The 26,879-nt window shown below is 33.0% G+C and overlaps 1 protein-coding gene across 1 annotated transcript; it reads left to right on the top strand.

Annotated features, from left to right (window-relative positions):
- The first annotated feature begins 114 nt into the window (after nt 1–114).
- LOC120070843 (homeobox protein knotted-1-like 6) lies at nt 115–25,355 on the top strand. The gene is made up of 5 exons (XM_039022729.2): nt 115–700; nt 1,103–1,228; nt 2,454–2,589; nt 21,703–21,938; nt 25,074–25,355. Exons 1-5 carry the CDS (start codon nt 293–295, stop codon nt 25,200–25,202), a joined length of 1,035 nt encoding a protein of 344 aa, XP_038878657.1. The 5' UTR covers nt 115–292; the 3' UTR covers nt 25,203–25,355.
- Nucleotides 25,356–26,879: the final 1,524 nt, after the last annotated feature.

Genomic DNA, 26,879 nt, shown 5'->3' with positions numbered 1-26,879 from the left:
TGAAAGCGTTTTTGGTAGGATAATACTTGTGTGTATACCAAGATATATCCATATTTTAAAAAAAAATTGCCACATAACTAATTATAAATAGATAATTTTGTGGAATGTACATTCGTAAATGGGTTCAGATAATTATTTTTTAAAAATATATTTAGGATAAGAGTTAAACTATTTTTGTTCTTCGCCCGTTGAAGGGATCAATTGATGAATGTCAGATGCGCACGCTTAAGCTTAACTTTGCGCTTTCCAAAGGCCACTAACTGTACGACTACCGCTCGCCGTTACTCTCCAGATGGCTCATAGTCACAGTACTATGGCCTACACCCTACCTATCTCTCTCTCTACGCCCCTAAATAATTCTTCCATTTTTCTCTCTCCGCCGTCGACCATGGCGGATCTTTACGGACTCCATCCCCTCGCCGATAGCTCTTACCAGTCATCTTCAGCGACGACGTTGGATAGCCTTGCCCTTCCTGCTAATTATCCGATGGCTTCTGACGATTATTCTCATCTACTTCCGGCTTTTGAATCGGAACTTTTGCGGCCGGTTTCATCTGCGGCGTACGACACCGCTGAGGTGGCGGCTGAGATTGAAACACCGCGTGCTAATTCCGAGGAGTCCGCCGGTGAAATTAAAGCGAAAATTGCTTCTCATCCTCTTTACCCTAAGCTTGTCGATGCGTTTGTGAACTGCCAAAAGGTGGTTTTCTATTCTGAGCTTTAAGGACATACAAAATGCTCACGTTTGAACGTTGAGGAATGAAGAAAAATTTCTAAAAATTCGTTTGAATGAACCGATTTTTGTTGATTATGCCAAACTATAGTTTTACATTTGTTTTCATGTTGAATGGTGAAGTTTTAGAAATCTGAACCTCTTATATTCTGGCGTTCTGGCTCTAGAGTGCATCTTCATTTCTTGAAATTGAAATTCTAGTAAATCGTATTTGAGTTGGGGAAAAAAAACGAAACGAAAACCGATGATGCTAATCGGAAGAACAGTTTCGAATCTATATTTTGCGAGCTACAGTTTGTTTCAGCCTTTAGCTAGGGCTAATTTCAATTGATGCATTATTCTGATTCCATCCTTTGTGGGTTTTTTCAGGTCGGTTCACCGCCGGAGTTCACTAATATTATAGACCAAAACAACCGTGGAAGCGACATTATTGGCCAAGAAACTTCCGGCGTTTCAACTGGCTTGGGTTCCGATCCCGAACTCGACGAGTTCATGGTATTTGCTTCGTTTTCCGTGTTGATTCAACAACAGATAAGAGAGAGACAAAAAAAGAAAAATAGCTACAGCAAAATGTAGACGCTAATAGACCTATGAATGACAATCATATCCTCATAAATATCCAACCTGTCTATATTTTAAAATATTGAATAAATATCTATTTATATTCTTAAACTTTAGGGATTGTATCAATGCAAACCTTAAACTAAGAGAATTGTATTAATTTAAACGATAAATTTGGAGATTGATTAATACAATTCTCTTGGAATATCAATTTATATTCTTAAACTTTAGGGATTGTATCAATACAAAACCTAAACTATGAGAATTATATTAATTTAAACGATAAATTTTTGGATTTATATCAATTTAAACTCAAACTAGTAATTGTATAATTTAAACAATGAACTTTTATAAGTGTATAAATTCTATTTTCATAAATGTATCAATTTTAAACCCTAGGCTTTCATAAATATATTAATTTATATACTAAACTTTCAAACGTGTATCTAAATAAAATATAATGGAGAGTTCAAGTTGATACAATTATGACAGTTCAGGGTTTAAATTGATCAATTATTAGTTTGGAGTTTAATTTGATACAATCCCCAAAGTTAGGGTTTAAATTGATACAATTATTAATTTAGAGGTTAAATTGATACATCATCTAAAGTTCAAGATATAAATTGATATTTTTCCTAAAATATCTTTCAACATTTTTCTTTATTTAAAGACAGCACTATTTCTTATTTAAAATATATAAATTAGTTTTTTTAGGTGAGTAATGAGAGGGGATGCATAAACCCAATTATTATTTATATAAAAAAAATTGGGTGGACCATAGCATACCAATAAAAGTCTATATCCTTTTAAAAGTTTCACTATTTTTATTTTACATGAACCTAATAATTATCTTAAAAAGTTGATTAATATTTGGATCTTCTAAGATGTCTCTATTTTGATGTATCTCGTTTTTATCCTACATACATAATAATTAATTATTTAAATAAAAATGTTAGGAAATTTTGCCAGAATAAAATTGCACTTCACTCTCATCACACGTATAAAAACAATAATTAAATATTTAAACAAAAAAAGTTAGGAAAATTTATGAGAGGGACAAAAAGAAAATGTAGCGTATTTTATAGAGAAGAAAAATTAGCTCAGTTTTTGTGTGGTTTATATTTTGATTAGTTTAATTCACAATTACAATTTGGAATAGGGAACATACTGCGGTATACTGGCAAAATGCGTGTTGGATCTCTCCCAGCCCTTAGTGGAAGCATCTTCCTTCCTCACCAACATGGAAATGAAGTTAAACGTGCTTTGTAACGGTATTCCCACAGGCTACGTTTCCGGTTCGTAATTCTCTCTCTATCATACGCCAATCTGGTTTCTTACGATTGATTGCTTATTTTATTGAGTTTGTTGGTTTTTGTGCTTTTGTGGGATTTAGTTTCTCCTATTTCACTGATTTGCTTATGTGGTTTGTGTCCGTCCATGTGGTGCTGTGGCGTAAAGTTATGAACACATGCACGAATACGACTACATGATATGAATACGTTGAATGATACATTATTTTTTAAATATTATTTTAATATATATTTTTAAAAAATGAGAATATTAATACCTTGAAGATACATTTTCTGGTGCTTAAAAAAATAGGTGGCCTAGTTATTTTTTCTTTTAAAAAAATAAGCATAAAAATGGATACATCAAAGTATCTGGAAGTATCGGTATCAAACGGATTCTTTGCCTCACAAGAAGTATATGTACTTCATAGGATATAAGTATATAAGGTGAACCTTTTAATTTTAAAAAATATTTAGGTATATCTCGGACAACATATATTTTTGTTCACTTTATTTATATTTTAAAAAATATATTTTACGTTTTTTTTTTATGTGTATATGATGATGAGTGCATTCTAAGATTCACCTAATTATTGCTCTTTTAATTTTAAATTTTAGTATAATTGCAATTGGATCACCTTTAGAACTAATAATATGCAACATTTTTAAAGAATTGTAAATATAGCAAAATCTATCAGTCTACGAGAGATTAATTTAAATTTTTTTATATTTGCAGTTGTTTTGTATTGTGTCATATATGTTAATATTTTACTAATATTTTGAGTATGATTGCTTATTTGCTTGCAATTATCCCTACCCTTTATGTATTAATAATTAAATAAATTAATGTGAAATATTATTTAATTCAATTTAATTTCGGAGGTTTAACTCTTTTTTTTTCATGAGTATTATCCATTTAAGAGAGGGTTGACCCTTTAAATAAACATTTGAAATCTAACTATTTAATTGAAAGTTTTTCTTAAAAAATTTATTTAATCTGTTCATCCTCAACAAAGGTTAAACCCTTAACCTTACAGACAGACTCCTTTTTTTTTTTTTAACAACAATCTATTACCTTTGGAGCAGTAGGCCACCACTCATTAAAATATTAGATCATGTTAGAGAAAATGTCACATCAACAACTAAGGAGGAGTCAAGAAGACACATCAGCTGAAGATTGTCATGTCACTGTGGAGTCATGAAGAATTATTCCATTTAGTGCTCCAAAATTTCTGCTAGGATTGGTGATAACAGTCATGTCACTGTGGAGTCATGAAGAATTATTCCATTTAGTGCTCCAAAATTTCTGCTAGGATTGGTGATAACAAACAAATATTCCTTCTTCATGTATTGGACCATGTTTCCTCATTTTATTAGTTGTTCAGTATATAATTTTTTAATTCTTTGAATCCCTAAAATAGGGAACAATGTATAAATCGGGCATGCTGCCCCCTTTCAATAAAATACAGAATACGAAGAGGCAAAGCCAATATCACTCTGTCTATCACTTAGTAAATTTGACTTCATCATGTACAATGATCAGCTAAACGATTGAATACATCATTCATCGTTTAGGGCCTAGTGTCCATCGTGTACAACAAAAGGGTAGACGACAGCCTCCATCGTCTAGTGCCAGTGTTCTATCGTTTAGTACGAAAAAGGTAAACGATACTACTATCGCTTAGTCTCCGTGGCTCTATCGCTTAGTAAGACAAGGTAGACAATAAGGTAATCGATATCACTATCGCTCAGTATCCGAGGCTCCATCGCTTAGCAAGACAAGGTAGACGATAAGGTAAGCGATATCACTATCGCTTAGTTTTCGAGGCTCCATCGCTTAGTACGAGAAGGTACACGATAAGATAAGCGATACCACTATCGTTTAGTTTCAAGGCTCCGTCGCTTAGTACGATAAGGTAAACAACAAGGTTGTCTCACATCATTTAACCGCGTGACTCGATTGTACACAATGAAGAGGTAAACGATTCCGTTTCCATCTTTTTATATTTTCTAACTTGATATCAGAGTTACCATGGCAGACGCCACTATCACAAGACTCAACGCGACCACTGAATCGTCGAAGTTCAGCACACCTCCTCTTAATCAACTGCTGAATCAGATAACCAACACCAAGTTGGAGAGAGGTAATTTTATACTGTGGAAGATGTTAGCTCTTCCCATCCTGAAAGGATACAGACTTAAAGGTCATCTGTCAGGAACAAAGGTATGTCCTCCTATGTTCATTGCGTCTACTTCATCAGTAGCTAAACCTGGAGAAGCAGACTCTCAAGCCTCAGAAGGAGCTTCGAGCTCCACCTGCGTGAAGTCCTTGAACCCACAGTATGAAGCTTGGGTTACAACAGATCAACTCCTATTAGTGTGGTTATACAACTTAATGAATCCTGAAGCTGCCATTCAGCTGAAGGGGTACGAGAGCGCAAATAGTCTATGGGATGCCATACACTCGTTGTTTGGAGTTCAGTCGAGGGCAGAAGAAGACTATCTTCGCCAAGTTTTCCAACAAACACGCAAAGATAATAAGTCGATGTTTGAATATTTGAAACTTATGAAGCTTCACTCTAATAATCTGGCTCAGGCTGGGAGCCCAATATCTAAACGTAGTGTCTCAGGTACTACTTGGACTGGATGAGGAGTACAATCCAGTGGTTGTCGTTATTCAAAGCAAGCCAGAGATATCATAGTTGGATATGCAATCTGAACTACTGTTGTTCGAGAAAAGGTTGGAACATGAGAACACTTCAAAAGCCACCACAACGTTTGCTCACAATGCCTCTGCATGTTGCTTATAATCGGAACAACTCTTCATAGAAGGCCTCTGGAAAAAGCAACACACAAGGAGGTAACAAAAAATAATTTAATGGATCCAAAGGTTACAACAACAGTGGAGGAAATAGAGGAAGAGATCGAGGTAGAGGAAATAAACCTACATGTCAGGTTTGCTCCAATTATGGACATGCTGCAGATGTGTGCTACCAGAGGTACAACTGAGAGTTTGTCCCAAATCAAAGCAGTGGTAAAGAAAATACTCAGACTCTAAATCAAAGAAACCATGGAGTAAATCCCTCAGCATTTTTCACCTCACAAAACCTCAATCCGTTTCTTCAAACTGAATAAGCAGGGGACTTTAATTGGTATGCAAATAGTGGAGCAACCAATCATGTGACAGCAAATCCCAAAAATATAGCAAACCCCTCTGAGTACACAGGTAACAAACAAATTATAGTAGGGAATGGACAACAGTTAGATATATCTTCAATAGGAAATGCATGTTAAAGTTCCTCTAGTTGCAATCTGAATATGAAAAACATACTATGTGTACCAAATATTGCGAAGAATCTAGTTAGCATATCAAAACTGGTTCAAGATAATGATGTTTCTGTTGAGTTCTATAATGATTGTTGTGTTGTTAAGGACAAATGTTCGGGACAAGTACTGGTGAAAGGAACTCTTAAATACGAACTATATCAGCTAAATGAAGCAGACGTGATTCCAGTTGATGTAAATATCAAAGAGGCAAGCTGTTTTCTCAAACCAATGAACAAAAGTAACAATTCTACAACCTTTGTTTTGTCCAAAAGTGGAGCAAACTTAGTAGAATATAAAGGATTGTGGCATAGAAAACTAGGTCATCCTTTTCTTCGAATTTTGGAAAATATATTGAAAACTTGTAATCTTCCTACTAAGCTGAATGAAGAGATTAAGTTTTGTGAACCTTGCTGTCTTGGTAAAGCCCATTCCCTACCCTTCCCTAATTCTTTGACTTGTGCACAACATAAATTTGATTTAATACACTCAGATGTATGGGGTCCAGCCTCTACAAACTCCACTGAAGGATATAGATATTACATATCGTTTATTGATGGTTACAGTAGATATCTCTAGGTATATCCACATAAACAAAAGTCTGATACACTATCAAACCCTTAAACATTTCCTCCAAGTTGTTCAAACACAATTTAAAACAAACATAAAAGCACTACAGTCAGATAATGGTGGTGAATGTCAAATTGCATCAGTTATGTAGCTCACAAGAAATTACCTCTCGGTTCTCTTATCCCTATACATCTCCACAAAATGGAAGAGCTGAAAGAAAACATAGACATCTAGTAGATATGGGGTTGACTTTACTAGCACAAGCATCAATGCCTCTTCAGTTTTGGTGGGATGCATTTCTCAATGTCTGTCATCTGATAAATGGTCTTCCTACATTGGTGCTAAATAACCAGTCACCTATAAACCTGATGTATGGTAAACTACTTGAGGTCACGAGGTCACAAAACTAAGAGTGTTTGGTTGCGCCTGTTTCCCATGTCTACTAGCATACCAGCCGAACAAGTTTCAGTTTCACTCTGATAAATGTGTTTACTAGGGTCAAAGCATGGTTCATAAAGGACATCGATGTCTCAACAGAGATGGTAAAGTATTCATCTCCAGGAATGTTATCTTTAATGAATTTGATTTTCCTTTCTCCTATGGTTTTCAGATACTTGGTCCTTCAGCTGACAAAAATACAGTGAATAGTGGCCCTTAAGTCCTCTCTCCTAACACTCCACTATTGCAAAGTGCCTCATTTCACTCATCACAATCTGTCTCAAACTCTTATAACAATCTCTCACCATCAAACACCTCCATACCAGATGTCAATCCAACTTCTCCCTCTTCCCCTATACCTACTGAACCAATCTCCTTTCCTCAAACTTCAAATGCCTTGCCAAGCAACTGTCCAGAACATACCCAAACTCCCATGGCTAGCCTTTCCAATCAGTCACCTAGCAGCACCCTTCCGCATACCTCACATATAACCCTTGTTCCTAACCTCTCATCCTTTGCAGCCTACTCATCTAATGATTACGAGAAGCAAAACTGGCATTTTCAAACCAAAAGCTTGGCCAAGCACTACTCAACGTGACTGGTCCTTGACTAAACCAATGAGGGTGTCTGATGCACTTGCTACACCTCAATGGAAGCAAGCTATGGACACTGAATTTCAAGCACTCATCAACAACCAGACTTGGCAGTGAGTTCCTCTATTTCCATCCTTCAATGTGTTGGGCAACAAATGGTTTTTTAGACTAAAGAAAAATTTGGATGGGTCAATACATGGATACAAAGCACGTCTAGTAGTCAAAGGGTTTCATCAACATCCTGGAATTGATTTCTTTGAAACGTTTAGCCTAGTAGTCAAAGCAACAACAATTAGAGTTGTCTTAAGCATTGTTGTCTCCAAAGGAGGGGTCCTTCGTCAACTTGACTTCAACAATCCTTTTCTAAATGGTAAACTAACAGAAGATGTCTACATGCATCAGCCACCCGGGTATGTCAACTCTAAGTTCCTTAATCATGTATGCAAATTGAACAAGGCTATATATGGACTGAAACAAGCCCCTTGGGCTTGGAATGATCTACTCACCATTACTTTAATTAGTTGGGGATTCACCAACTCGAAAGGTTCAACTATATTGCTCTTTGTCTATGTGGATGATGTCATAAATACAGGAAACAACAACCACTTGATCTCTCGATTAGTGGTTACTTTGAATAACATGTTTGCTCTCAAAGACCTAGGAAAGCTGAATTACTTCTTAGGTATCCAAGTTCAATATCTGGAGCATGGGTTTATATTGAATCAACTGAAATATGTTGATGATTTGTTACAAAGGATTGGCCTTTCAGATCTGAAACCTGTAGCCTCACCGAGCAACCTAGGCAAACATCTATCTATCAATGATGGAGTTCCTCTCACTAATCCATTTCTGTATAGAAGCACAATCGGAGCACTCTAGTACCTAACCAGCACTCGTCTGGATATTACTTACATGGTGAATCACCTCGATCAATTCCTCAAAGCTCATACAGATGCTCACTGGCAAGCAACAAAAAGAGTTCTTCGATACATTAGTGGTACCAAGAACTATGGCCTACTGTTTCAACCTAGTCATTCACTTGCAGTATCAGCTTATTCAGATGCAGACTGGGCAGCAAACATTGATGATAGGAAGTCAGTAGCTGCATACTGTGTATTTGTTGGTGGAAATCTTGTCTCCTAGTCCTCAAAGAAGCAAACAGCAGTAGCTCGATCAAGTACTGAGTCAGAGTATCGAGCCCTTGCCCACACGACTTGAGAAATTGTTTGGCTTCAACAACTACTAAGTGAAATCCAGCAGTCCCATTCAGCCAAACCATTAATCTGGTGTGACAATGTGAGTGTAGGGGCCTTAGCCAACAACCAGTCTTCCATGCTCGGACCAAACACATTGAAATCGATGTTCACTTTGTCAGAGATCTAGTCCTCAAAGGGAAACTTGAAATCCGGTATGTTCCTTCATCGGATTAGCTAGCTGACTGCCTCACAAAACCATTGACACACTCTCAATTCTTCAACTTAAGGTCCAAACTTGGGATAGTTGAACTCCCCACAAGTTTGACCGGGGGTGTTAGAGAAAATGCCACATCAGAAACCAAGAAGGAGTCAAGAAGACACATCAGCTAAAGGTTGCCATGTCACTGTGGAGAGTCATGAAGAATTATTTCATTTAGTGCTTCAAAATTTCTATTAGAATTGGTGATAACAAATAAATATTTCTTCTTCATGTATTAGATCGTGTCCTCATTTTATTAGTTGTTTAGTATATAATTTTTTAATTCTTTTAATCCCTAAAATAGGGAATAGTGTATAAATCGGGCATGCTACCCCCTTTCAATAAAATACAGAATACAAAGAGGCAAAGCCAATATCACTCTGTTTATCACTTAGTAAATTTGACTTCATCATGTACAACGATCAGCTAAACGATTGAATACATCATTCATCGTTTAGCGCCTAGTGTCCATCGTGTACAATGAAAGGGTAGACGACAGCCTCCATTGTGTAGCGCCAACGTTCTATCGTTTAGTACGGCAAAGGTAAATGATAAGGTAAACGATACTACTATCGCCTAGTCTCTGCAATTCCATCGCTTAGTAAGACAAGGTAGACGATAAGGTAAGCGATATCACTATCGCTCAGTATTCAAGGCTCCATCGCTTAGCAAGACAAGGTAGACGATAAGGTAAGCGATATCACTATCACTTAGTTTCCAAGGCTCCATCGCTCAGTACGATAAGGTACACGATAAGGTAAGCGATACCATCGCTTAGTTTCCAAGGTTCCATCGCTTAGTACGATAAGATAAACGACAAGGTTGTCTCGCATCGTTTAATCGCATGACTCGATCGTACACAACGAAAAGGTAAACGATTCCGTTTTCTATCTCTTTATATTTTCTAACTGATCAACCCATATTTGGTATTACTTTTATGAAGAAAATAACGCTGCATTTATAATCATTATTCATAGATGGATGCCCCACCCAAAATCTCCTAAACTATTAGCAGTTGAGTTCCCATTGTAACACGGCAACTCTCGTGACCTAGTCCATAAGACATTATCTTCTCCTGCACTCATTTATCTGCTATAAAAGCACTACCACAAAGATTGGACATGTATACAGTTTCTAGGCTCTAGCTATTCTTGTTCTTGGTGCCCCTAGGACTAGTCACGTTTAGAATTGGGAACTTTGGGTTGCTTTGTCACTACGTTGATCTCTTCCTATTTTCTATGGAGAAATACTTAGATATTTATGCATTCCACTTAATGCTCCAATCTGTCATCTGACATATTCTTCCTATTTATGTTTTGAATTTTTTTTTTTTTTTTTTTTTTTTTTTTTTTATTTATGTGAGTGATGGAGAGGAAATGCAGAAGATTTACTTTTTCATTGTTCACATTACGGCTGGTAAATCCAGGATTTGCACGGTAATGTTCGTAGAAATGAAATCAAGTTCCTTGTTTGATTTTTTTCTGGTTATAGATTCTAGTGGCGATCTGTGTATGTATATTTTAATTTTAATGGATAGCTTTAGGGCTATCTTGGTCCGAGATTGTATAAGCATCCGCAGTGCCATAAAGAAACATAGCCAGTTAAATTTAAATATTTTATAAGAGCAGCTTTCAATTTTGTCCATATATAGCTCTGTTAATATTTGGAGTTGGGACGGGTTGAAGCTGAAAATAGGGTTTGGTTTTATATTGGAATGTTGGATGGGTTACCTTTCTTCATGTTAGGGTTATTGGAGCAGAAATTTGAGAGAACTGAAATTTGGACGTTCCTAATTTGCAGCAGATCTGAAACTGCAGATAAGTTGAAATTGTTTCTGCTCTTCTAACTATGTTTTCTTTTTTGGCGTGTGTGCGTGTAATATATATATAATCGATGTTCATTTCGCTGTTTTTTCAAATTATCCTTTGAATTTTTAATTAGTATGAGTAAGTAAATGGATAGCCTGTTTAGCCGCTTTTGAAGAACTCGGAAGGCATTGGGCAAAGGTTAGTTTTTAGAACATTGCCCGCTGGAACAGTGCATTCCAGGCTATACATATTTTTGTATATTCGTCCAAATTGTCTCATCATAGTGACTCAAGTTTTTCCTACATCTTTCTTTAAATATTTTAATTCTATTTTTTTGTGTAATATTTACTTAATTAAAGACAATGATAAGATGTGTCTACATAAAAAAATAAAACAAATAGATATTGATCTTCCCTCTAGTTCTTTTCTTTACGTCAAAAAAATTCAATTCTAAAGAAAAGTCAAGAGAGAAAAACACAATCCCATAAATTATAGAAGATCATTATCATGGATATAAGGTATGTCACTCTAACTAAAAAATCTTGACTTTTACTGTTTTATACCAGGTTAGGCTTTATAGTATAATCATGAAGTTAACTTAAGTGATATAAAAGCAAATATTGTTTTAAGCAATGTTAAGAGTGTTTGGCATTAGGAAGTCTGTTTTTGAGATGTAGAGTTATAAAATGAAATTTCTCCATAAATATGTAATTGATAACATGGGAGTCCATCTCAAAATCAATGGATAATAGAAGAAGTAACACATCTTTCTTATAAGAAGTGTGAGATCTCTTGCACATGTCCCTTCAAGATGGTGCATGTTTTTTATTTACCATTCTTGATCAAATCATATTTTCTTTTTATTGGACTGAATACTTGTTTAGACTTTATGAGCTCTGATATCATGTTTGATAATATAGGATTTTATAGTAGTATGAGATTCTTTGATTTTTTTCTAATATGGAATTCTCAATATATGTGCAAACTTCAATAGTAAAAATCATTGAAGTTGAATTATTTAATATCTAACTTATAAAAGTAAGTCCTTTCTGTCTTATAAAAGTAGTTTTTTTTTACAGTATATACCACTCAAGTAGTGCTGTTTTAAACTGGTCAGTTGAAAATCAAGCATTTTCAGCTCCCTGTGAGTTAGGTTGAACATGGGTGGGTGCGAGACTTGCGGGGTAAACAATTTCCTTTTCCAGACTTTTGCTGTCTTGGTTTGTAACAATGAATGCTTCCAAGGAAGCCAATTCACTGACTAGATTCGACACAACGAACCTCAAAATCCCTCTCGCATCAGTTGTACGTCGCGTCAGTGTCCGCGACGTTCTGCGGTATCGGCTTTTCTTTCGGTCGATGCATTGCATCCATTTCAAAAGTCATATTTGATTTGAACTGGTGCGCGGTCATTAGTGGACCCACTAATGCTTTGGTCTTCCCACCAGCCCTCTTCTTCTTCGGTCCCGCGCCAGCTTTTTCTTAACCAAGACTTCCTTTTCATACACCCCACGTTTACTGTGGGACCAAAAATATCTAGGTCTCTTATTAGGAGTTCATAAAAATTGGTTGACTTAACAAATCCGACCAACTCAACTCAAATTGGGTTATTAATATATTTAGATTAAGTTGGATTCAAATAAATTAAAATTTAATAGGAGGATCTTCAAAAATAATTTGAGTCACTAGAATGTATTATAAATATTAAAAATTATATATACATTTATTCGTTTTAATTTTGCTTAATTTCTTAATATCTTATAGATTATTTATTATCTACAAATTATTTAAAATAATATTTTAACACTTTGGAAATAAATTTTTCATAATATAATGAAAATTGACTTGCTAATCTTATTTCAATATGTGAAAATAACTAATCAAATTCTTTTATCTATTAACATGTTACTTCTTTTTAAAACAAAAATTTAAATAATGACCTATTTAACCTGAACCGACCCAACCCAAACATTTTATGGTTGAGTTGGATTCATTATTTAATAAGGTGTATTTGTGTTTGAAGAATTTTACAATGATTAAGTTAAATCTAAAAAGTGTTTCAACTCAACTCACAAACATCTGTGCATTTATTAAATTTTCTTATCATAATTTTTATTTCTTTTACATCTCTTTTTAAATATTTTGGTTCATATCTAAGATAAATGCGCATATTGTTGAGATACTTAAGTATTATTCTAAAATAATATTCGCCACTTACAAAATTAGCTTTATTTTTATAATATTATTTTGTTTCAAAATTAGATCTTATTTATAGTTTATATTGGTTTTGAATACCTTTGAAATTTGAGAAGCTTATAATTATATCCTAAATAATGTATTCTATGAATTTGCTATGTTTTGCTTATTATATTTTAGTTTTAGAAAACATTCGTATATGTTATAATATAACTTATACCATGTATTTGGATTAGAATTTTTTTCTTTAGACTATTAAATAACATTTTAAAATTTTAAATCAGAATTTGTACATAAATAATTTATAGAATCTACTATAGAAGTGATTCTGAGTAATACAGAGTTTTCAAATTTGCAGAGAAATGCTAATAAATAAATAATAAAAAAGTTAACAAAAAGATTAATACTGGGACTATTGAAAGCATGAAAGCTAATATTTGATTAAAAACCTTTAGAGGAATGGATTAAAATGTGGAGTGATCAGAATAAAATAAAATAAAATAAAAAGTAGAGTGACAAAAATTGATTAAAGAGAATAAAATTAGGGATGTTAAAAAAATTCGATAATCTAAACAATTCGGACTATCCAATTTAAACTAAGGGTTGGATTGGATTGAACTTTTTTTTATTTTTGTTGGATTAGATTAGATCTCGGGTCAGCTAAATTTACATATTTTAAATTAATAAGAAAAAATTAGTGATAACCCAACAACCCAACTCGAATTTAAGGGTTCGATTGGAGACTTTATTAGAGTTTTTTGGATTGTTAATCTAACCAACCCAAATTTTCAGATTGGTCTAAAAAAACCCTCAACCCAACTCAACTGGTGTACACACGTAATGGATGTAAGGATTCAAAGAGAAAATCAATTTAAACACCTAAAATTTCACGGTTAAATTATTTAAAACTCTAATATAATATAGATCTTTTGTTGAGATTTTGTTTTAAAACCATTAATTCATCATTTTTAGGGTAATTGTTTTAAATGGCAAAATACTTATAATATTTTCAAATACAGCATAAGTGTCACTATCTATCAGTGATAGATACTAATAACTGATAGCAGTTATCAATATCTATTACTAAAATTATTAGATAAATTGACTCATTTTTCTATATTTGAAAATAACTCTAAATTTTAGAGATGCATAAAGTATTAGCATGTTAAAGTATTAATACAATATCAGGGAGAAATACATTAATATTAGTATATTCACACTGCTCAGTGATTTTATTCTCTATCTTTCTCTAATTTCTCGATATAACTTTCATTTCATAGAATTTTGTTAGAAAAATAATTTTGTTGGAATGAATCTCATTAATGTAGGTATATTCTAATTCAATTATAAGGTTTAGAGATTAAATTGGTACAATTTAAAGTTTTAATTGACACAACCTAAATGACATATTTAGATATTTTTCCTCCAAAATTAGTATAATTCAACTTGCATATACTATCGACATTGATATTGTCGATTCTCACACTTATACAGATATATATCATCTTTCTCTATTTCTCTCTAGATAGTTTTCTGTTTGTAGCATCTTGTTAGAAGAATAATTTTGTTCAAGCAATTTTTAATCAAGGAAAACTAACTATAAATCATAGGTATATATTGATTCAACTATAGAGACATAGATATTGAATTTATACAATTTGAAGTTTTAATTTTTTTTTTAAATAATATATGGGATGAAGGAAACGAACTCCTGACTTCAAAGTTGATATTACAAACATACCAATTGAGCTATGTTTGTTTTAATTATGTTGGAAAGAAATTTTGGAAGTTGGAGAAAATTTGGAAGAGAGAATTGAGAAAGAGACTACTGGTATTGGTGAGCACTTCTAATTTTTTTGGCTTGATACAAATGGTAAGAGATACCTCCCATTTATACTAGGTGGTACCCCTAAAACTATGGTTAGGATTTTGCCAACACGATCTAATGGTTACAAATGTCTCTCTAGAATATTCTCTACAATTACGTTTTTCTTATATTCTCTAGATAATTTCAATCTACTCTAAGCATATCCTACAAGTAATATCTCTAGAATATTCTAATGTTTGATATTTTTAGAATTTGGGTTTTTGTTTGGGCTAGGCCCAATTACTTCTAACCCAAAATCAAGTTTATATTTCAATACTCCCTCTTAAATTTGATTTTGTTTCCTCGAGCAAATCTCTCAATGTGAAGTCTTCTTTATTAAGAGGCTTAGTGAAAATGTGGACTACCTGATTCTGAGTCTTCACATACTCTAGTTGCACATCCTTTCTTTCGATGCACTCTCTAATATAATGGTATCGTGTATCGATTTGCTTGCTCCGGTTGTGGAAGACTGGGTTCTTGGCCAAAGCAATCGATGACTTATTGTCTACAAAAAATTTGGTTGGCTCCTTTTATGGCAGTCCCAACTCCTGTAATAGATTTCTCAGCTAAATTGCATGACAAACGCATGAGGTAGCAGCCACATATTCTGCTTCACATATTGAAAGAGTAACAATCGATTGCTTCTTTAATGTCCATGTTAAGGCAGTATCACCCATGTAGAACACAAAACCAGTTGTATTCTTATGGTCATCCACATCTCCACTCGAATTGTTATCATTGTATCTCAAGAGCTTATAATTATCAGACACAAAATAGTACAAGCCACAATTTATCGTACCTTTGATATATCGAAGAAATCTCTTTGTTGCCTTCAAATTTATTATTGTTGGTTTCTCCATGAAGTGACTGATAACTCCAATTGCATAGAGAATGTTAGGCCTTCTGCATGTTAAATATCGTAAACTTCCAGCCAAGCTTTTAAAGAGTGTTAAATCAACTCTTTCTTCTTCCTCACAATTTGACAGTTGGATTCCACATTCCATGGGTGTATTGACTGGATTAGAATCATCCATCTTGAACTTCTTGATCACTTCCTTAGTATAGTCTTCCTGTGTGATAAAGATACCTTTATCTTCTTGCTTTACTTCAATTCCAAGGTAGTAAGACATGAGTCTGATGTCAGTCATCTCAAACTCGTTCATCATCTATTCTTTAAACTCATTGAAGATGCTTGGAGTGCTACCTATAAAGATCAAGTCATATACATACAAGCACATAATCAATATATCATTATTTTGGACTTTGATGTAAAGTGTGTGCTCATATGGACACTTGATGAAATTTCTTTGGTGTAGATACTTGTCTATTCGAGCATTCTAGGATCTTGGAGCTTGCTTTAGTCCATAAAGTGCCTTTTTCAGCTTACTCCATTGAGGAAGGCATATTTCACATCCATTTGATGGATTCTCTAATTGTTCTGACCTGCTAATGAAATTATTAATCTAACAATTTCGAGTCGAGCAACAAGAGCAAATACCTCATCATAGTCAATGCCGGCTCTTTGACTATAACTTTTTGCCACTAGTCTTGCCTTGTATCTTTCAACTTCTCCTCTTGCATTCTTCTTAGCTTTGTAAACCCATTTCACACCAATTGCCTTGTGACCTTTTGGATGTAAGACTAGCACCAATGTATCGTTCTTCTTGATTGTATTAATCACTTCTTCCATAGTGTTTTTCCAATATGGATTCTCCATAGCTCCTTGAATGATCATGGGTTCACAATCGGCAAAAAGACAAAACAAAGAAAGATTATCTTGATTTTTAGTTTCTTCATAAATTTCTTGTAAGCTTTTGAAGTGCGAAACACTTGAGCTTGAGCTTATGTCCTCTTGAGAACTTGAAGTTGGCGAAGCTGATGGCATAGAAGGATCCTCTTGATTTTTAGTTGCCCCATAAATTTCTTGTAAGCTTCTGAAGTGCAGAACACTTGAGCTTGAGCTTATGTTCTCTTGAGAACTTGAAGTTGGCAAAGCTGGTGGCGTAGAAAGCTCCTCTCTTATTTGCACTGTACTTATCTGCTCCATGTCATTTTCTTCAAAGTAGGGCAAGAAGTTGTAGTCTTCATCATGTCTTCTACAATTCTATTTTCCTTCTTCATCGAATACTACATCTCAACTCAGGGTTGTCTTTCCTTTATCTGGATTGTAGAGCTTGTAACCTTTAGTATTTGAGTCATAACCGATGAAGATGTATTTCTTACTTTTCATCTAGATATGAACATGAGTAATGCTTCCAAAAACTCTTAAATGGAAAATCCCAGGTTACCTTCCACTCCATGCTTCTTGTGGCATTTTCCCAGATACACTTCTTGTTGGAGATTAGTTGGATAGGTAGACTGCACATGCTACTGCTTCTGTCCAAAACTCCTTTGGCAGTTTCTTGCTTTTAAACATACTTCTTGCCATATTCAAAATTGTTCTATTCTTTCTTTCTGGCACTCTATTTTGTTGAGGGAATCTTGACACGGTCAAGGGTCGACAAATTCTATGATCTTCACAATATTTTTGGAATCATATGAATTCTCCTCCATGGTTAGATCTCGTGGCCTTGATCAATATACATTTTCTTTCTCAACAAGGGATTAAAACTTCTTGAAGTTCTCGAACACCTTGATTTATTCTTGAAGAAATATACTCATGTTTTTCTTGAAAAATCATCAGTGAAGAGAAGGAAATAGTTACTATTACCAAGTGAACTTGGCTTGATCGATCAGCACACATCTATATGTATCAGTTCCGAAGGCTTTTGAGCTCTTGAGTTTGAATCCTTTGGGAAGCTTTTCTTGAACTGCTTACCAAGTAGACATCCTTCACACACTTGATCAGGGTAGTTGGTAGCCCTCTCACCATACTCTTCTTGGAGATTGATTCTAATCTCTCGAAATTGAGATGCCCATATCGAAGATGCCAAAGCCAAGATGTATCTTTGTACCACATCTTGAGGCATTTTGTGAAGTCATTTTGAATGTTGAGTGTAAACCTTCTATTTTTGGTCTACTTGCATTATCTCTTATAGAAAGGTTATTGTCTTTTAAATGAATGTCATAACCTTTCTCTAAGTGTTGGTTTGGGCTTAAGATATTACTCTTCATATTTGGCACGTAATAAACATTTGAAATAAATTGGTGATCACTATTCTTCAATCGGATGAGAATGTTATCTCTTTCTTTTACTTCTACCTTAGATTCATCTCCAAAGACTGCATTGCCACTTACTGATTCATCAAGCTCCATCAACATGCTTCTTTCTCAACATATATGGTTGCTTGCCCCAATATCTAGGTACCATGCATTATTTTTGCTCCATTCATTATTCGTGCAAGCCATCAATAAGGTGCCATATTCTTGACTTCTTTCTTCAATGTAGTTCACCTTCTCCCCAACTCTACTATTTTTGGGAGCTCTATACTCGGATGCATGATGACCAAACTTCTAAGAATTATAGCATTTCATGTTTGATTTATCGTACCTTGATCTTGAGTTGCCTTGTCCACGACCTTTTGTTGAGTTTCCTGGTCCTCTTTAGGAGTTATTGTTTTTGTTTTCATTGGACCTCCAACCACATCCTTGTGCTTGTCTATGATCTCTTCCTTGTCCTCGATGTCCACCTTGTTCTTGTCTTTGTTCGCTTCTATTATTAGGACTAATTCCTCTACTAGTCGAATCAACTTGCAACTTGAGCAATTGATTGATGATTCCTTCCTTTTTTTCTTTTTTTTTTCTTTTCTTCATATGCTTGTAGTGAACCCATGAGTTGCTTAATGGTCATGAACTCCAAGTCTTTTGTTTCTTCAATTATGGCGACAATATGTTTAAACTTTGGATCTAATGATTTTAGTATTTTCTCCATGATTTTAACACCATCAATATTTTCACAATTTCTTTTAAGTTGATTAGTGATAGTTAAGACTCTAGAAAACTAGTCTGAGATGGCTTCCCCTTCTTTCATATGCAAAGTTTCAAACTTAGCTCTTAGAGTTGGAAGACGTATCTTTTCAACTGGATCTGTTCCCTTGTATGATGTTTGAAGCTTCACTCATGCTTCTTTCGTCGTCTTTGCTTCTGAATGTAGGAATGATATATCGTGCAACGGAAGACTACATAATCAATAAGCACTTAAACTACATTTAATTTGAGTTTTAAGCATGTTGTTCATATGATATTCATAAGAGGGTTTGAAACACATATTACCTTTGAACATTTCCTCCACGAATTCAGCTGAAATCCACCAAGATAGATCTTGAAACTTCAAGAGGACTACCATCGAGATCTTCTCTACTATACTCAAGCTGGAACGTGTGGTGGAAACACTTAAATCAAGTTTAATTGATGAAGAAGCAGTAAGGGGCATGTAAGGTTTTTAGGTTATCACTTCAGTAAGTATAACCCAGATTGCTTACTTATGTTCATGCATGGAGCTACTATATATAGGTAGAATTCATGCAATTATACAGAGTTGCATGAAGGGTAGCTCTAGCTTGAAGATCATTACACAAAGAAATAGAATTTGGTGATAATCCATCAAATATAGTTAGTGGATTTTTCCCAAAAATTGGAAAATCCACCAACTTAAAATGATTTCAAAAATCATTTTCATTTTTATTATTTTTTTAAATTTAGTTTTATAAAATTAATTAAAAATAATTAATTAAATAAAACTGATTTTAATTGAATTTTAATTAAACTTTTTAATTAAAATAATATTAATTTAATATCTAAATATTAAATTAATAAAACATCAATATCACCAATAAATAAATTTTATATTTAAATCATATTTTAAATATTAGGATTTTCTAATTTCGTTTAATTTCAATTAAATTAAATGTTTATAATTGTATCACATACAATCAATCGAGAAACCCTTAAAATGATTTTGAACATTTCAAATTCATAACCCTATTTCATACATCAATATTCAATTTATTATTCCAATTTAATGAGTTAGTAAAGGGATCTAATGGACCTACAGATCATGAGCTCCAACGATCTGTAATTAATTCGTTAAAACTCTTTAATCGAATAATTATTATTCGTTAACTTTTAAGACACACCACTATAGCTCGATAGTTGCATTCTCCTCGCTGTAGATATATTTCTGTCCATGTAAATCATAATCAGTAAGTCGATCCTTCACAAGTTGTTCATAATTACAGCTAGGTCAAAATTATCGTTTTACCCTTGTAAATACATCTTGTTCGTAAAGTACCCACTGACCCTCTAATGAACAATTTGATTCATAATACTAGTGAATCATGTTCTTCTCTACCATGAGAAGGCGGGGCTCCGATTGTTCAAGACCTGGAATCAGCACTTAAGAGAACAACCTATCTGCTAACCCTAAAATGGGTAAGAGTGAATTCCATCTTGCAGAGCTATGTCCCCAGCTATCCATCCGGTCTTATCCCCAAAATGGAAGGCTTATTGAGCAGTGTGTTAGACTATTCTCACTCATGCAGATTGTTGGACTACTTTCACTCATGTAGATCAAAGGATAATCCCGAATAAACAGGAGTTCATAGCTAGCTCAGGATTAAGACCGAGTTATCCTAGATTACTTAAGTATGAAATAGTCAGTTTTAACAGTAAACGGTCGTTATAAAGAAAAGTGACTATTTCGTGGTTCAGTCTATATGCAAACTCATTGCATAGGATGCCCCCACTCACATGTCTCTACATGAATGATCTATGGATCACGTCATCTGTATTACCTATACAAAATGGGTCTCATCCAATAGTGTTACCAGGATTAGATACCCAATTTCATCCATATACTTATAGACCATTTAGGCTATATACTATTAACTTGATCTGTTTATATCACCACATAAAGTTAAAGTATTCATACTATAGCCATGAATATGTTTATTGGATTTTCATAATATAATGCAAAATCAACAGCTTTATTGATTAAGACACTCAATAATATTTTATTGATAAATAAAATTTTTAACATATAATTTACAAACTACGAGTTCTAGGACATTCCTAACACTGAAATCTTCTCAAAAGCATCATCTAATCCTTGATAGATTAGATAGAGAGCCTTCTTGTCTCTCTTTCTTGAGTCTCTCAAGTTATCCTTTTGTGATTGAGAAAGACCACCATCATTCTCCAGTTCGATGTATCCTTTCTCTACGATCACCCACACATCTTGTGAGCCAAGGAGAGCCTTCATCTTGATACTCCAATTATCATATAGTTACTTTTGTTGAGTATAGGAACTTGGAATGGAACCATGCTCTTGCTTGTCATCTTCTTGAAAAAGATCTTTAGGCTCTGTTACCACTTTATTGGAAAGAAATTTTGGAATTTGGAGGAAATTTGGAAGAGAGAATTGAGAAAGAGGCTACTAATCTTATTGAGCACTTCTAATTTTTTGGCTTGATGCAAATGGTTAGACATACCTCCTATTTTTACTAGTTGGCACCCCTAAATCTATGGTTAGGATTTTGCCAGTACATTCATGATCTAATAATTACAAAATGTCTCTCTAGAATATTCTCTATAATTACTTTTTTTTTTCTTATATTTTCTAGATAATTCTTCAATCTACTCTAAGCATCTCTTCCAAGTAATATCTCTAGAATATTCTAATGTTTGATATTTCTAGAACTTGAGTTTTTGTTTGGGTTAGACCCAATTACTTCTAACCCACAATCAAGTTTATATTTCAACAAATTATTACATCTCGAAAGTCTAGCATTGGATTTTTTTTATTTTTTTGTCCAAAATTTTATTTTAAACGTTAACAATATATTTTATGGAGTTCTATTATTCCATTATAGGAGGGAGTTATAGATTTTTCTTTTTTCTTTTTTTTTCTTTTCTCGTTTTATCATATCAGATGAAGCTGCTTCGGAAGAGGATACAAGTGTGGGAGAAGTGCAAGACTCTGATTTTCTGGTTCCAGGAAGTGAAGATCGCGAGCTGAAGAAACGACTTGCTCGCAAGTATGGTGGTCATATTTGTAGCTTAAAGCAGGAATTCTCAAGAACTAAAAGGAAGGAAAATCTACCGAGAGAAGCCAAACAAATCCTGCTTCAGTGGTGGAACATCCATTCCCAATGGCCTTATCCCACTGTGAGCTTTTTTTTTTTTTTTTTTTTTTTTAACTATTACGGAATTTTAGGCCATATTAGGAGTGATTTTTTTATGGTCAAAATCATTTTTGTTATTTTCAAGTCATTGATATAATGTTTATAATCAATTGAAAAAATTTTAATAGTATAGAAAACATGTCTCAGCAAAAAATCAAATATTAAATTGATTTTATGTGATTAAACGTGTGTTTTGAAGTAATTTTAAACATGATAGAAGTTACACTTGTTATGTTTGGGAGTGTTTTTTGGATAATCAAAATCAATTTTCTCTTACTAAAATCACTCCTACTTAAAAAGAGATGTTCGACATGGACTAAAATTTATTTTAGAAGAATTAATTGATAGGTTGTTGAAATGATTAACTGTAACTAGTTTAAGAGTACTTAATTCAGTTTTATTAAAATATTGTTGGTTAACCATTTTTTAGTCCAGTTTTTTTTTTTTTTTAAAAAAAAAATTATTTTATATTATTTACGAAATAATTCCTGTCATTAAATGCACGATAATTTCTAGTGTTAAGTAGGTGTAATGATACAAATAACTACATTGAAACACGTATATATATTGAATTTTCTTCTAAAATTTATTATATGCATTTCTATTACTCAATATATCAATCCTGCTAGTAAAAAGTTCCTAATAAAATAAATAGTTCTAATAATTAGTTTAATTAAATGATTTATCAAATAAGAAAATACTTTTTTTAAAGTAATTTGATAACTCTAAAATCACTTTTATTACTAAATATACTAATTCAAAATCATTTTAGGTAATATTTGTAATACATAGTAGAATAAGAGAAAAAATCTAAAAATATATTACATCTTTAAAATATTTGTAAATATGGATGAGTTAACTAATCCATCTTTAAATTTTTTTTTTTTTAATTTTCAATTTCACCCTCCCGTCTTATCTTGTTGTACACTTTTTTTTAAGTCTTTTTATTTTCTTTATTTTCTTCGATTTTTGTTCTTTTCTCATTTTTTTCATTTTTTCATTTTATTTTCTTTTTCAATTTTTGCTTCTTCTTCTTCTTCTTTTTATTTTATTTTATTTTATTTTGTTCTTTCCTTTATCCGATTTTTGTTTCTTTCCTTTATTTTTTATTTTCTTCAATTTCCTTCTTTTTCCCTTTCTTTTTCTTTTCTTTATTTTTTCTTTTCTTTCCTTTTTTTCTTTTCTTTTCTTTTCTTCTTTTCTTTTCTTCGGTTTTTGTTTATTTTGTTTATTTTTATTCTTTTTCTTCAGTTCTTGCTTATTCCTTTTTTATTTTTATTTTCTTCCCTTTCTCCCATTTTTGCTTCTTCATCTTTTTTTATTATTTTCTTTTCTTTTCTTTCTCCGATTTTTTGCTTCTTCCCTTTGTTTTTCATTTTTAGTTTTTCTTTCATTTGTCCGGTTTTTGCTTTTTTTTTTTTTCTATTTAATTTAATTTAATTTTTTTTTCAATTTTTGCTTTCTCTCTTTCTCTTATTTTTAAAATTTTTCTTTCCTTTATTTGAATTTTTTTCTTCTTCCTTTTGTTTTTTCACAAGAATTATGAGGCCGAGTTTCATACGCATGACTCGAAAGTACTCAATTCATAAGTGACTTAACACCAACAAGCCAATCATCAAGTTTGATTATTATAACAAACAATAAATATAAATAGCAAATGAAAGTCTATCAGTGATAGCCACTAATATTTTCTATCATTGATAGCTTAATCTTTGATTATATTTTCATAGTTAATAGCCACTTATAGAACTCTATCATTGATAGAAAGTTGAATCTCGAACTAAAATATAAGTGGAATGCCTAAAAGTTATCACTAATAGCATGTTTATTAATGATAGAAGCTATCATCGAAAAGAAAATGGACTTACAAATGTTTGGGAGGATGAGAAAGGGGCAAAAAGGTGTTCGGTGGTTATGATTGATAGAAGCTAATACTGATAGCATGTTTCCAATGATAGAAGCTAATATTAATAGCATATTATTGATAATAAAAGCTATCCAATAGCACGTTATCGATGATAGAAGCTACCACTGATAGCACGTTATCGGTGATAGAGAACTATCACGGAGAGCATGATATCAGTGAGATCATTGATAGCATCTTATTAGTGATGCTATCAGTGAAAGAAGCTATCATTGATAACCACAATATGAGTAATGTTAGCAATATCGGTGATAAAACTTAGGTGATATCTATATATCGAGTTTCTTTCAAAGGTGATAACCAGTTATAGAAGTCTATCATTGATAGTCTTAAGTGTTAATATTTCAAGGTTAATTCTAATTGATGAAAGTCTATCAGTGATAACGACTGATAGCTGCTATCGGTGATAGCCATGATAAAAGATTATTAGTGATAACTACTATGGTAATCAAAGTTGTTGGTCTTCTTTCAAAGTTGATCACTATTTATAAATCTATCATTGATAGCTACTGATAGCCTTAAGTAGTAATATTTCAACGTTGATTCCAATTGATGAAAGTGAATCAATGATAGCTACTAATAATTGATAGCAAATTAAAAACTAATATTTCAAGATTGTATTAATTTTTCTCAAATTGAAAGCTATCGTTGATAGCAACTATCATCGGTAGTAATTGATAAAAGCTATCAACGATAGCAGCTGATAACAACTATCAGTGTTATCACTGATAACTACTAACAGTGGTTGTCACTGATAGCAGTATCAGTAGTTATCACTGATAGCTGCTATCAGTGATAGCCTTTAATTTGAGAAAATCGGGAAGAAGCGAACAAAATGGTGACTAGGCATGGGTTTTTTAGTCTTTTACCATTTTTTGATCTATATATGCAATTATTTTATTCTTGTACTACATATTCTATTATTTTTTGCTTGAATTCTATTTATGCAACTATCCTTTTAAGTATACGAAAATTACATTTATATGACTAGACATAATCAATTGTTACTAAAAAAAACATAAAGATTAATATTATTTACCAATGTTTGCATTTTCCGTAATTTTGTTTTATGGATGATAACCTCATCTTTTAATTGGGTAGCAATAATCTGATCTGATCATTCTTCTGATACATCTGTCTTTATCTGAGAAAGGTGTTCAATCTCGAAATATTGTTGCCATACTTTGGTTGCAGGACACAGACAAAATTGAGTTGGCCGAGTCCACAGGCCTAAACCAGAAACAAATAAACAATTGGTTCATAAACCAGAGGAAACGGCATTGGAAAGCATCGGAAAATATGCAATATTTTGCTGTTATGTAAGGATGAATGAGGTGGTTGCTTCTCCTTTCTTTGTCAACTTCCTTCAATCTTCATGTGTATTTTTCTGAATCTGTGTGCGAATTTTTACTTTACCTACTGTGTATAACCTTGCTGATTTTCAGTAGTAGTATTATTATTTGAGGCGTTTGAGAATTTTGTTTAGTTGATGTAGCTAGCTGCATAGTTCACAAAAGGAAGAGTCCATCTGAATTAATCAGTACCATGGAGTAGACTTTCTGAAGAGAAGGAGGTTATTCTTTATCAGATAATACCAAAAATTGTTGAATCATATTCAAGCCCAAGTTTTGAAAGTATATGCATTACATGATCTTCGTGACTTATTAAGTCACTTCTTCCCGACTATTGATACCATCTTAAATCATCGATTGACCTACATGTTTAAGTTGATGGAGGAAGACAAATTTAATATTATATCATTCAACAAACTTCATTGTCGGTAGGGTTTGGAACTCCTACATATCCATTTTCTGAATTAGTCATCTCCGCATGAATTTTAGCACCCAGAACTTTGTGCTTCCCACAGTAGGAAATTTTCCACGTCCAACTGTATTGATTTTGCTTCTTGGATTGATAGTCTTGAAATCTTCAGAGTAATGCAGAGAATTTTTTTTACCGATATTCCTGATTACCCTCCTGGCCCAACCCTATACACTCTAAGATCAGAGGGAGAAATGCATTGGAGTACCGACGTGTATCATGCACCCGAATTTACATATAGTAATGTCCATCTCTTACCAAAAACAAGTCATTTATGGATATTATCAGGAGGTTCGTGCGGATGCAGTGTAGTCCCTTTTTCACTCTACAAGGATCAAGATCAAATTAACGTTCATTCTCTTTCTGTCGAAAGAAGATATATTTCTAGCCTTTCAGTAAATAATGATAAAGTGAGACAAAAATTTTATGGTCTGGATCTCTCTGGTAAAACTGATTAAATCAGAAGAATTCGATCAAGAAGCCATTTTGATACAGAAGGAAAAAGAAACAAATGAGTTATTAAGGCCTATCTGAAGACTGAGTTGGTTATTATAATATATGAGTTATGATATGTGTTTATGGTGTAAAATATTTTAGTTCGGTTATATCTATGTTTAGGAATAGAGTATTTTAGTATGAATTATAATATTCCGTGTATTGAAGAGAATATGAGTGATAAATAGTAAATATTATAGCAAATTGGGTTTTGAATTAATATTTACTGTATTTAATTGAATGTTATAAATAGTTTTAAATACTATTTTTATATTTGAAATTTCAAACATGTAGCTCACCCTCCCAACTTCAAATTTGGTGGCTAAACACCCCAATCCCAAGATTTTAGGAGTCTTCTAATAAAACTTGCTCTTCTTAGATTTGTAAAGTTTTCATTGTACGACATGGAATTAAAAGTCTGGAACTTTTCTACTTGCAAATTACAGATACTCGAGGTTGAAAATTCTGAATTGCCATTTTCTTCTAACTTGATTAGTATTTATTTGTGCTTTGATATAATGCTCACTTTTGGTAATTTAATAATTGAATATTTATTAAAAATGATAATGATAAAAGAAAAGAAAAGTGATATTAGTTGAAAAATATTTGGTGTATCTTAGACTACTTTTGTACATCTTATACAATTGTTCAATCATATTTTGTTTATGCATATATGTTTAAAGA

The sequence above is a fragment of the Benincasa hispida genome, chromosome 2 (genome assembly GCF_027475165.1).
Source record: "Benincasa hispida cultivar pf3 chromosome 2, pf3_genome.v1.1, whole genome shotgun sequence".
NCBI classification, from domain to species: Eukaryota; Viridiplantae; Streptophyta; class Magnoliopsida; order Cucurbitales; family Cucurbitaceae; genus Benincasa; species Benincasa hispida.
Note: the sequence above shows the minus strand (reverse complement) of the source record. Positions and strands in the feature narration are given on the sequence as shown.

Bases quoted from the DNA above. Each gene is read 5' to 3' on its own strand.
- LOC120070843 (XM_039022729.2), top strand. From the start codon at position 293: ATGGCTCATAGTCACAGTACTATGGCCTACACCCTACCTATCTCTCTC. The intron at 2,590-21,702 runs GTTCGTAATTCT...TTATCATATCAG, and splicing joins TCCCACAGGCTACGTTTCCG to ATGAAGCTGCTTCGGAAGAG. The intron at 21,939-25,073 runs GTGAGCTTTTTT...CTTTGGTTGCAG, and splicing joins CCCAATGGCCTTATCCCACT to GACACAGACAAAATTGAGTT.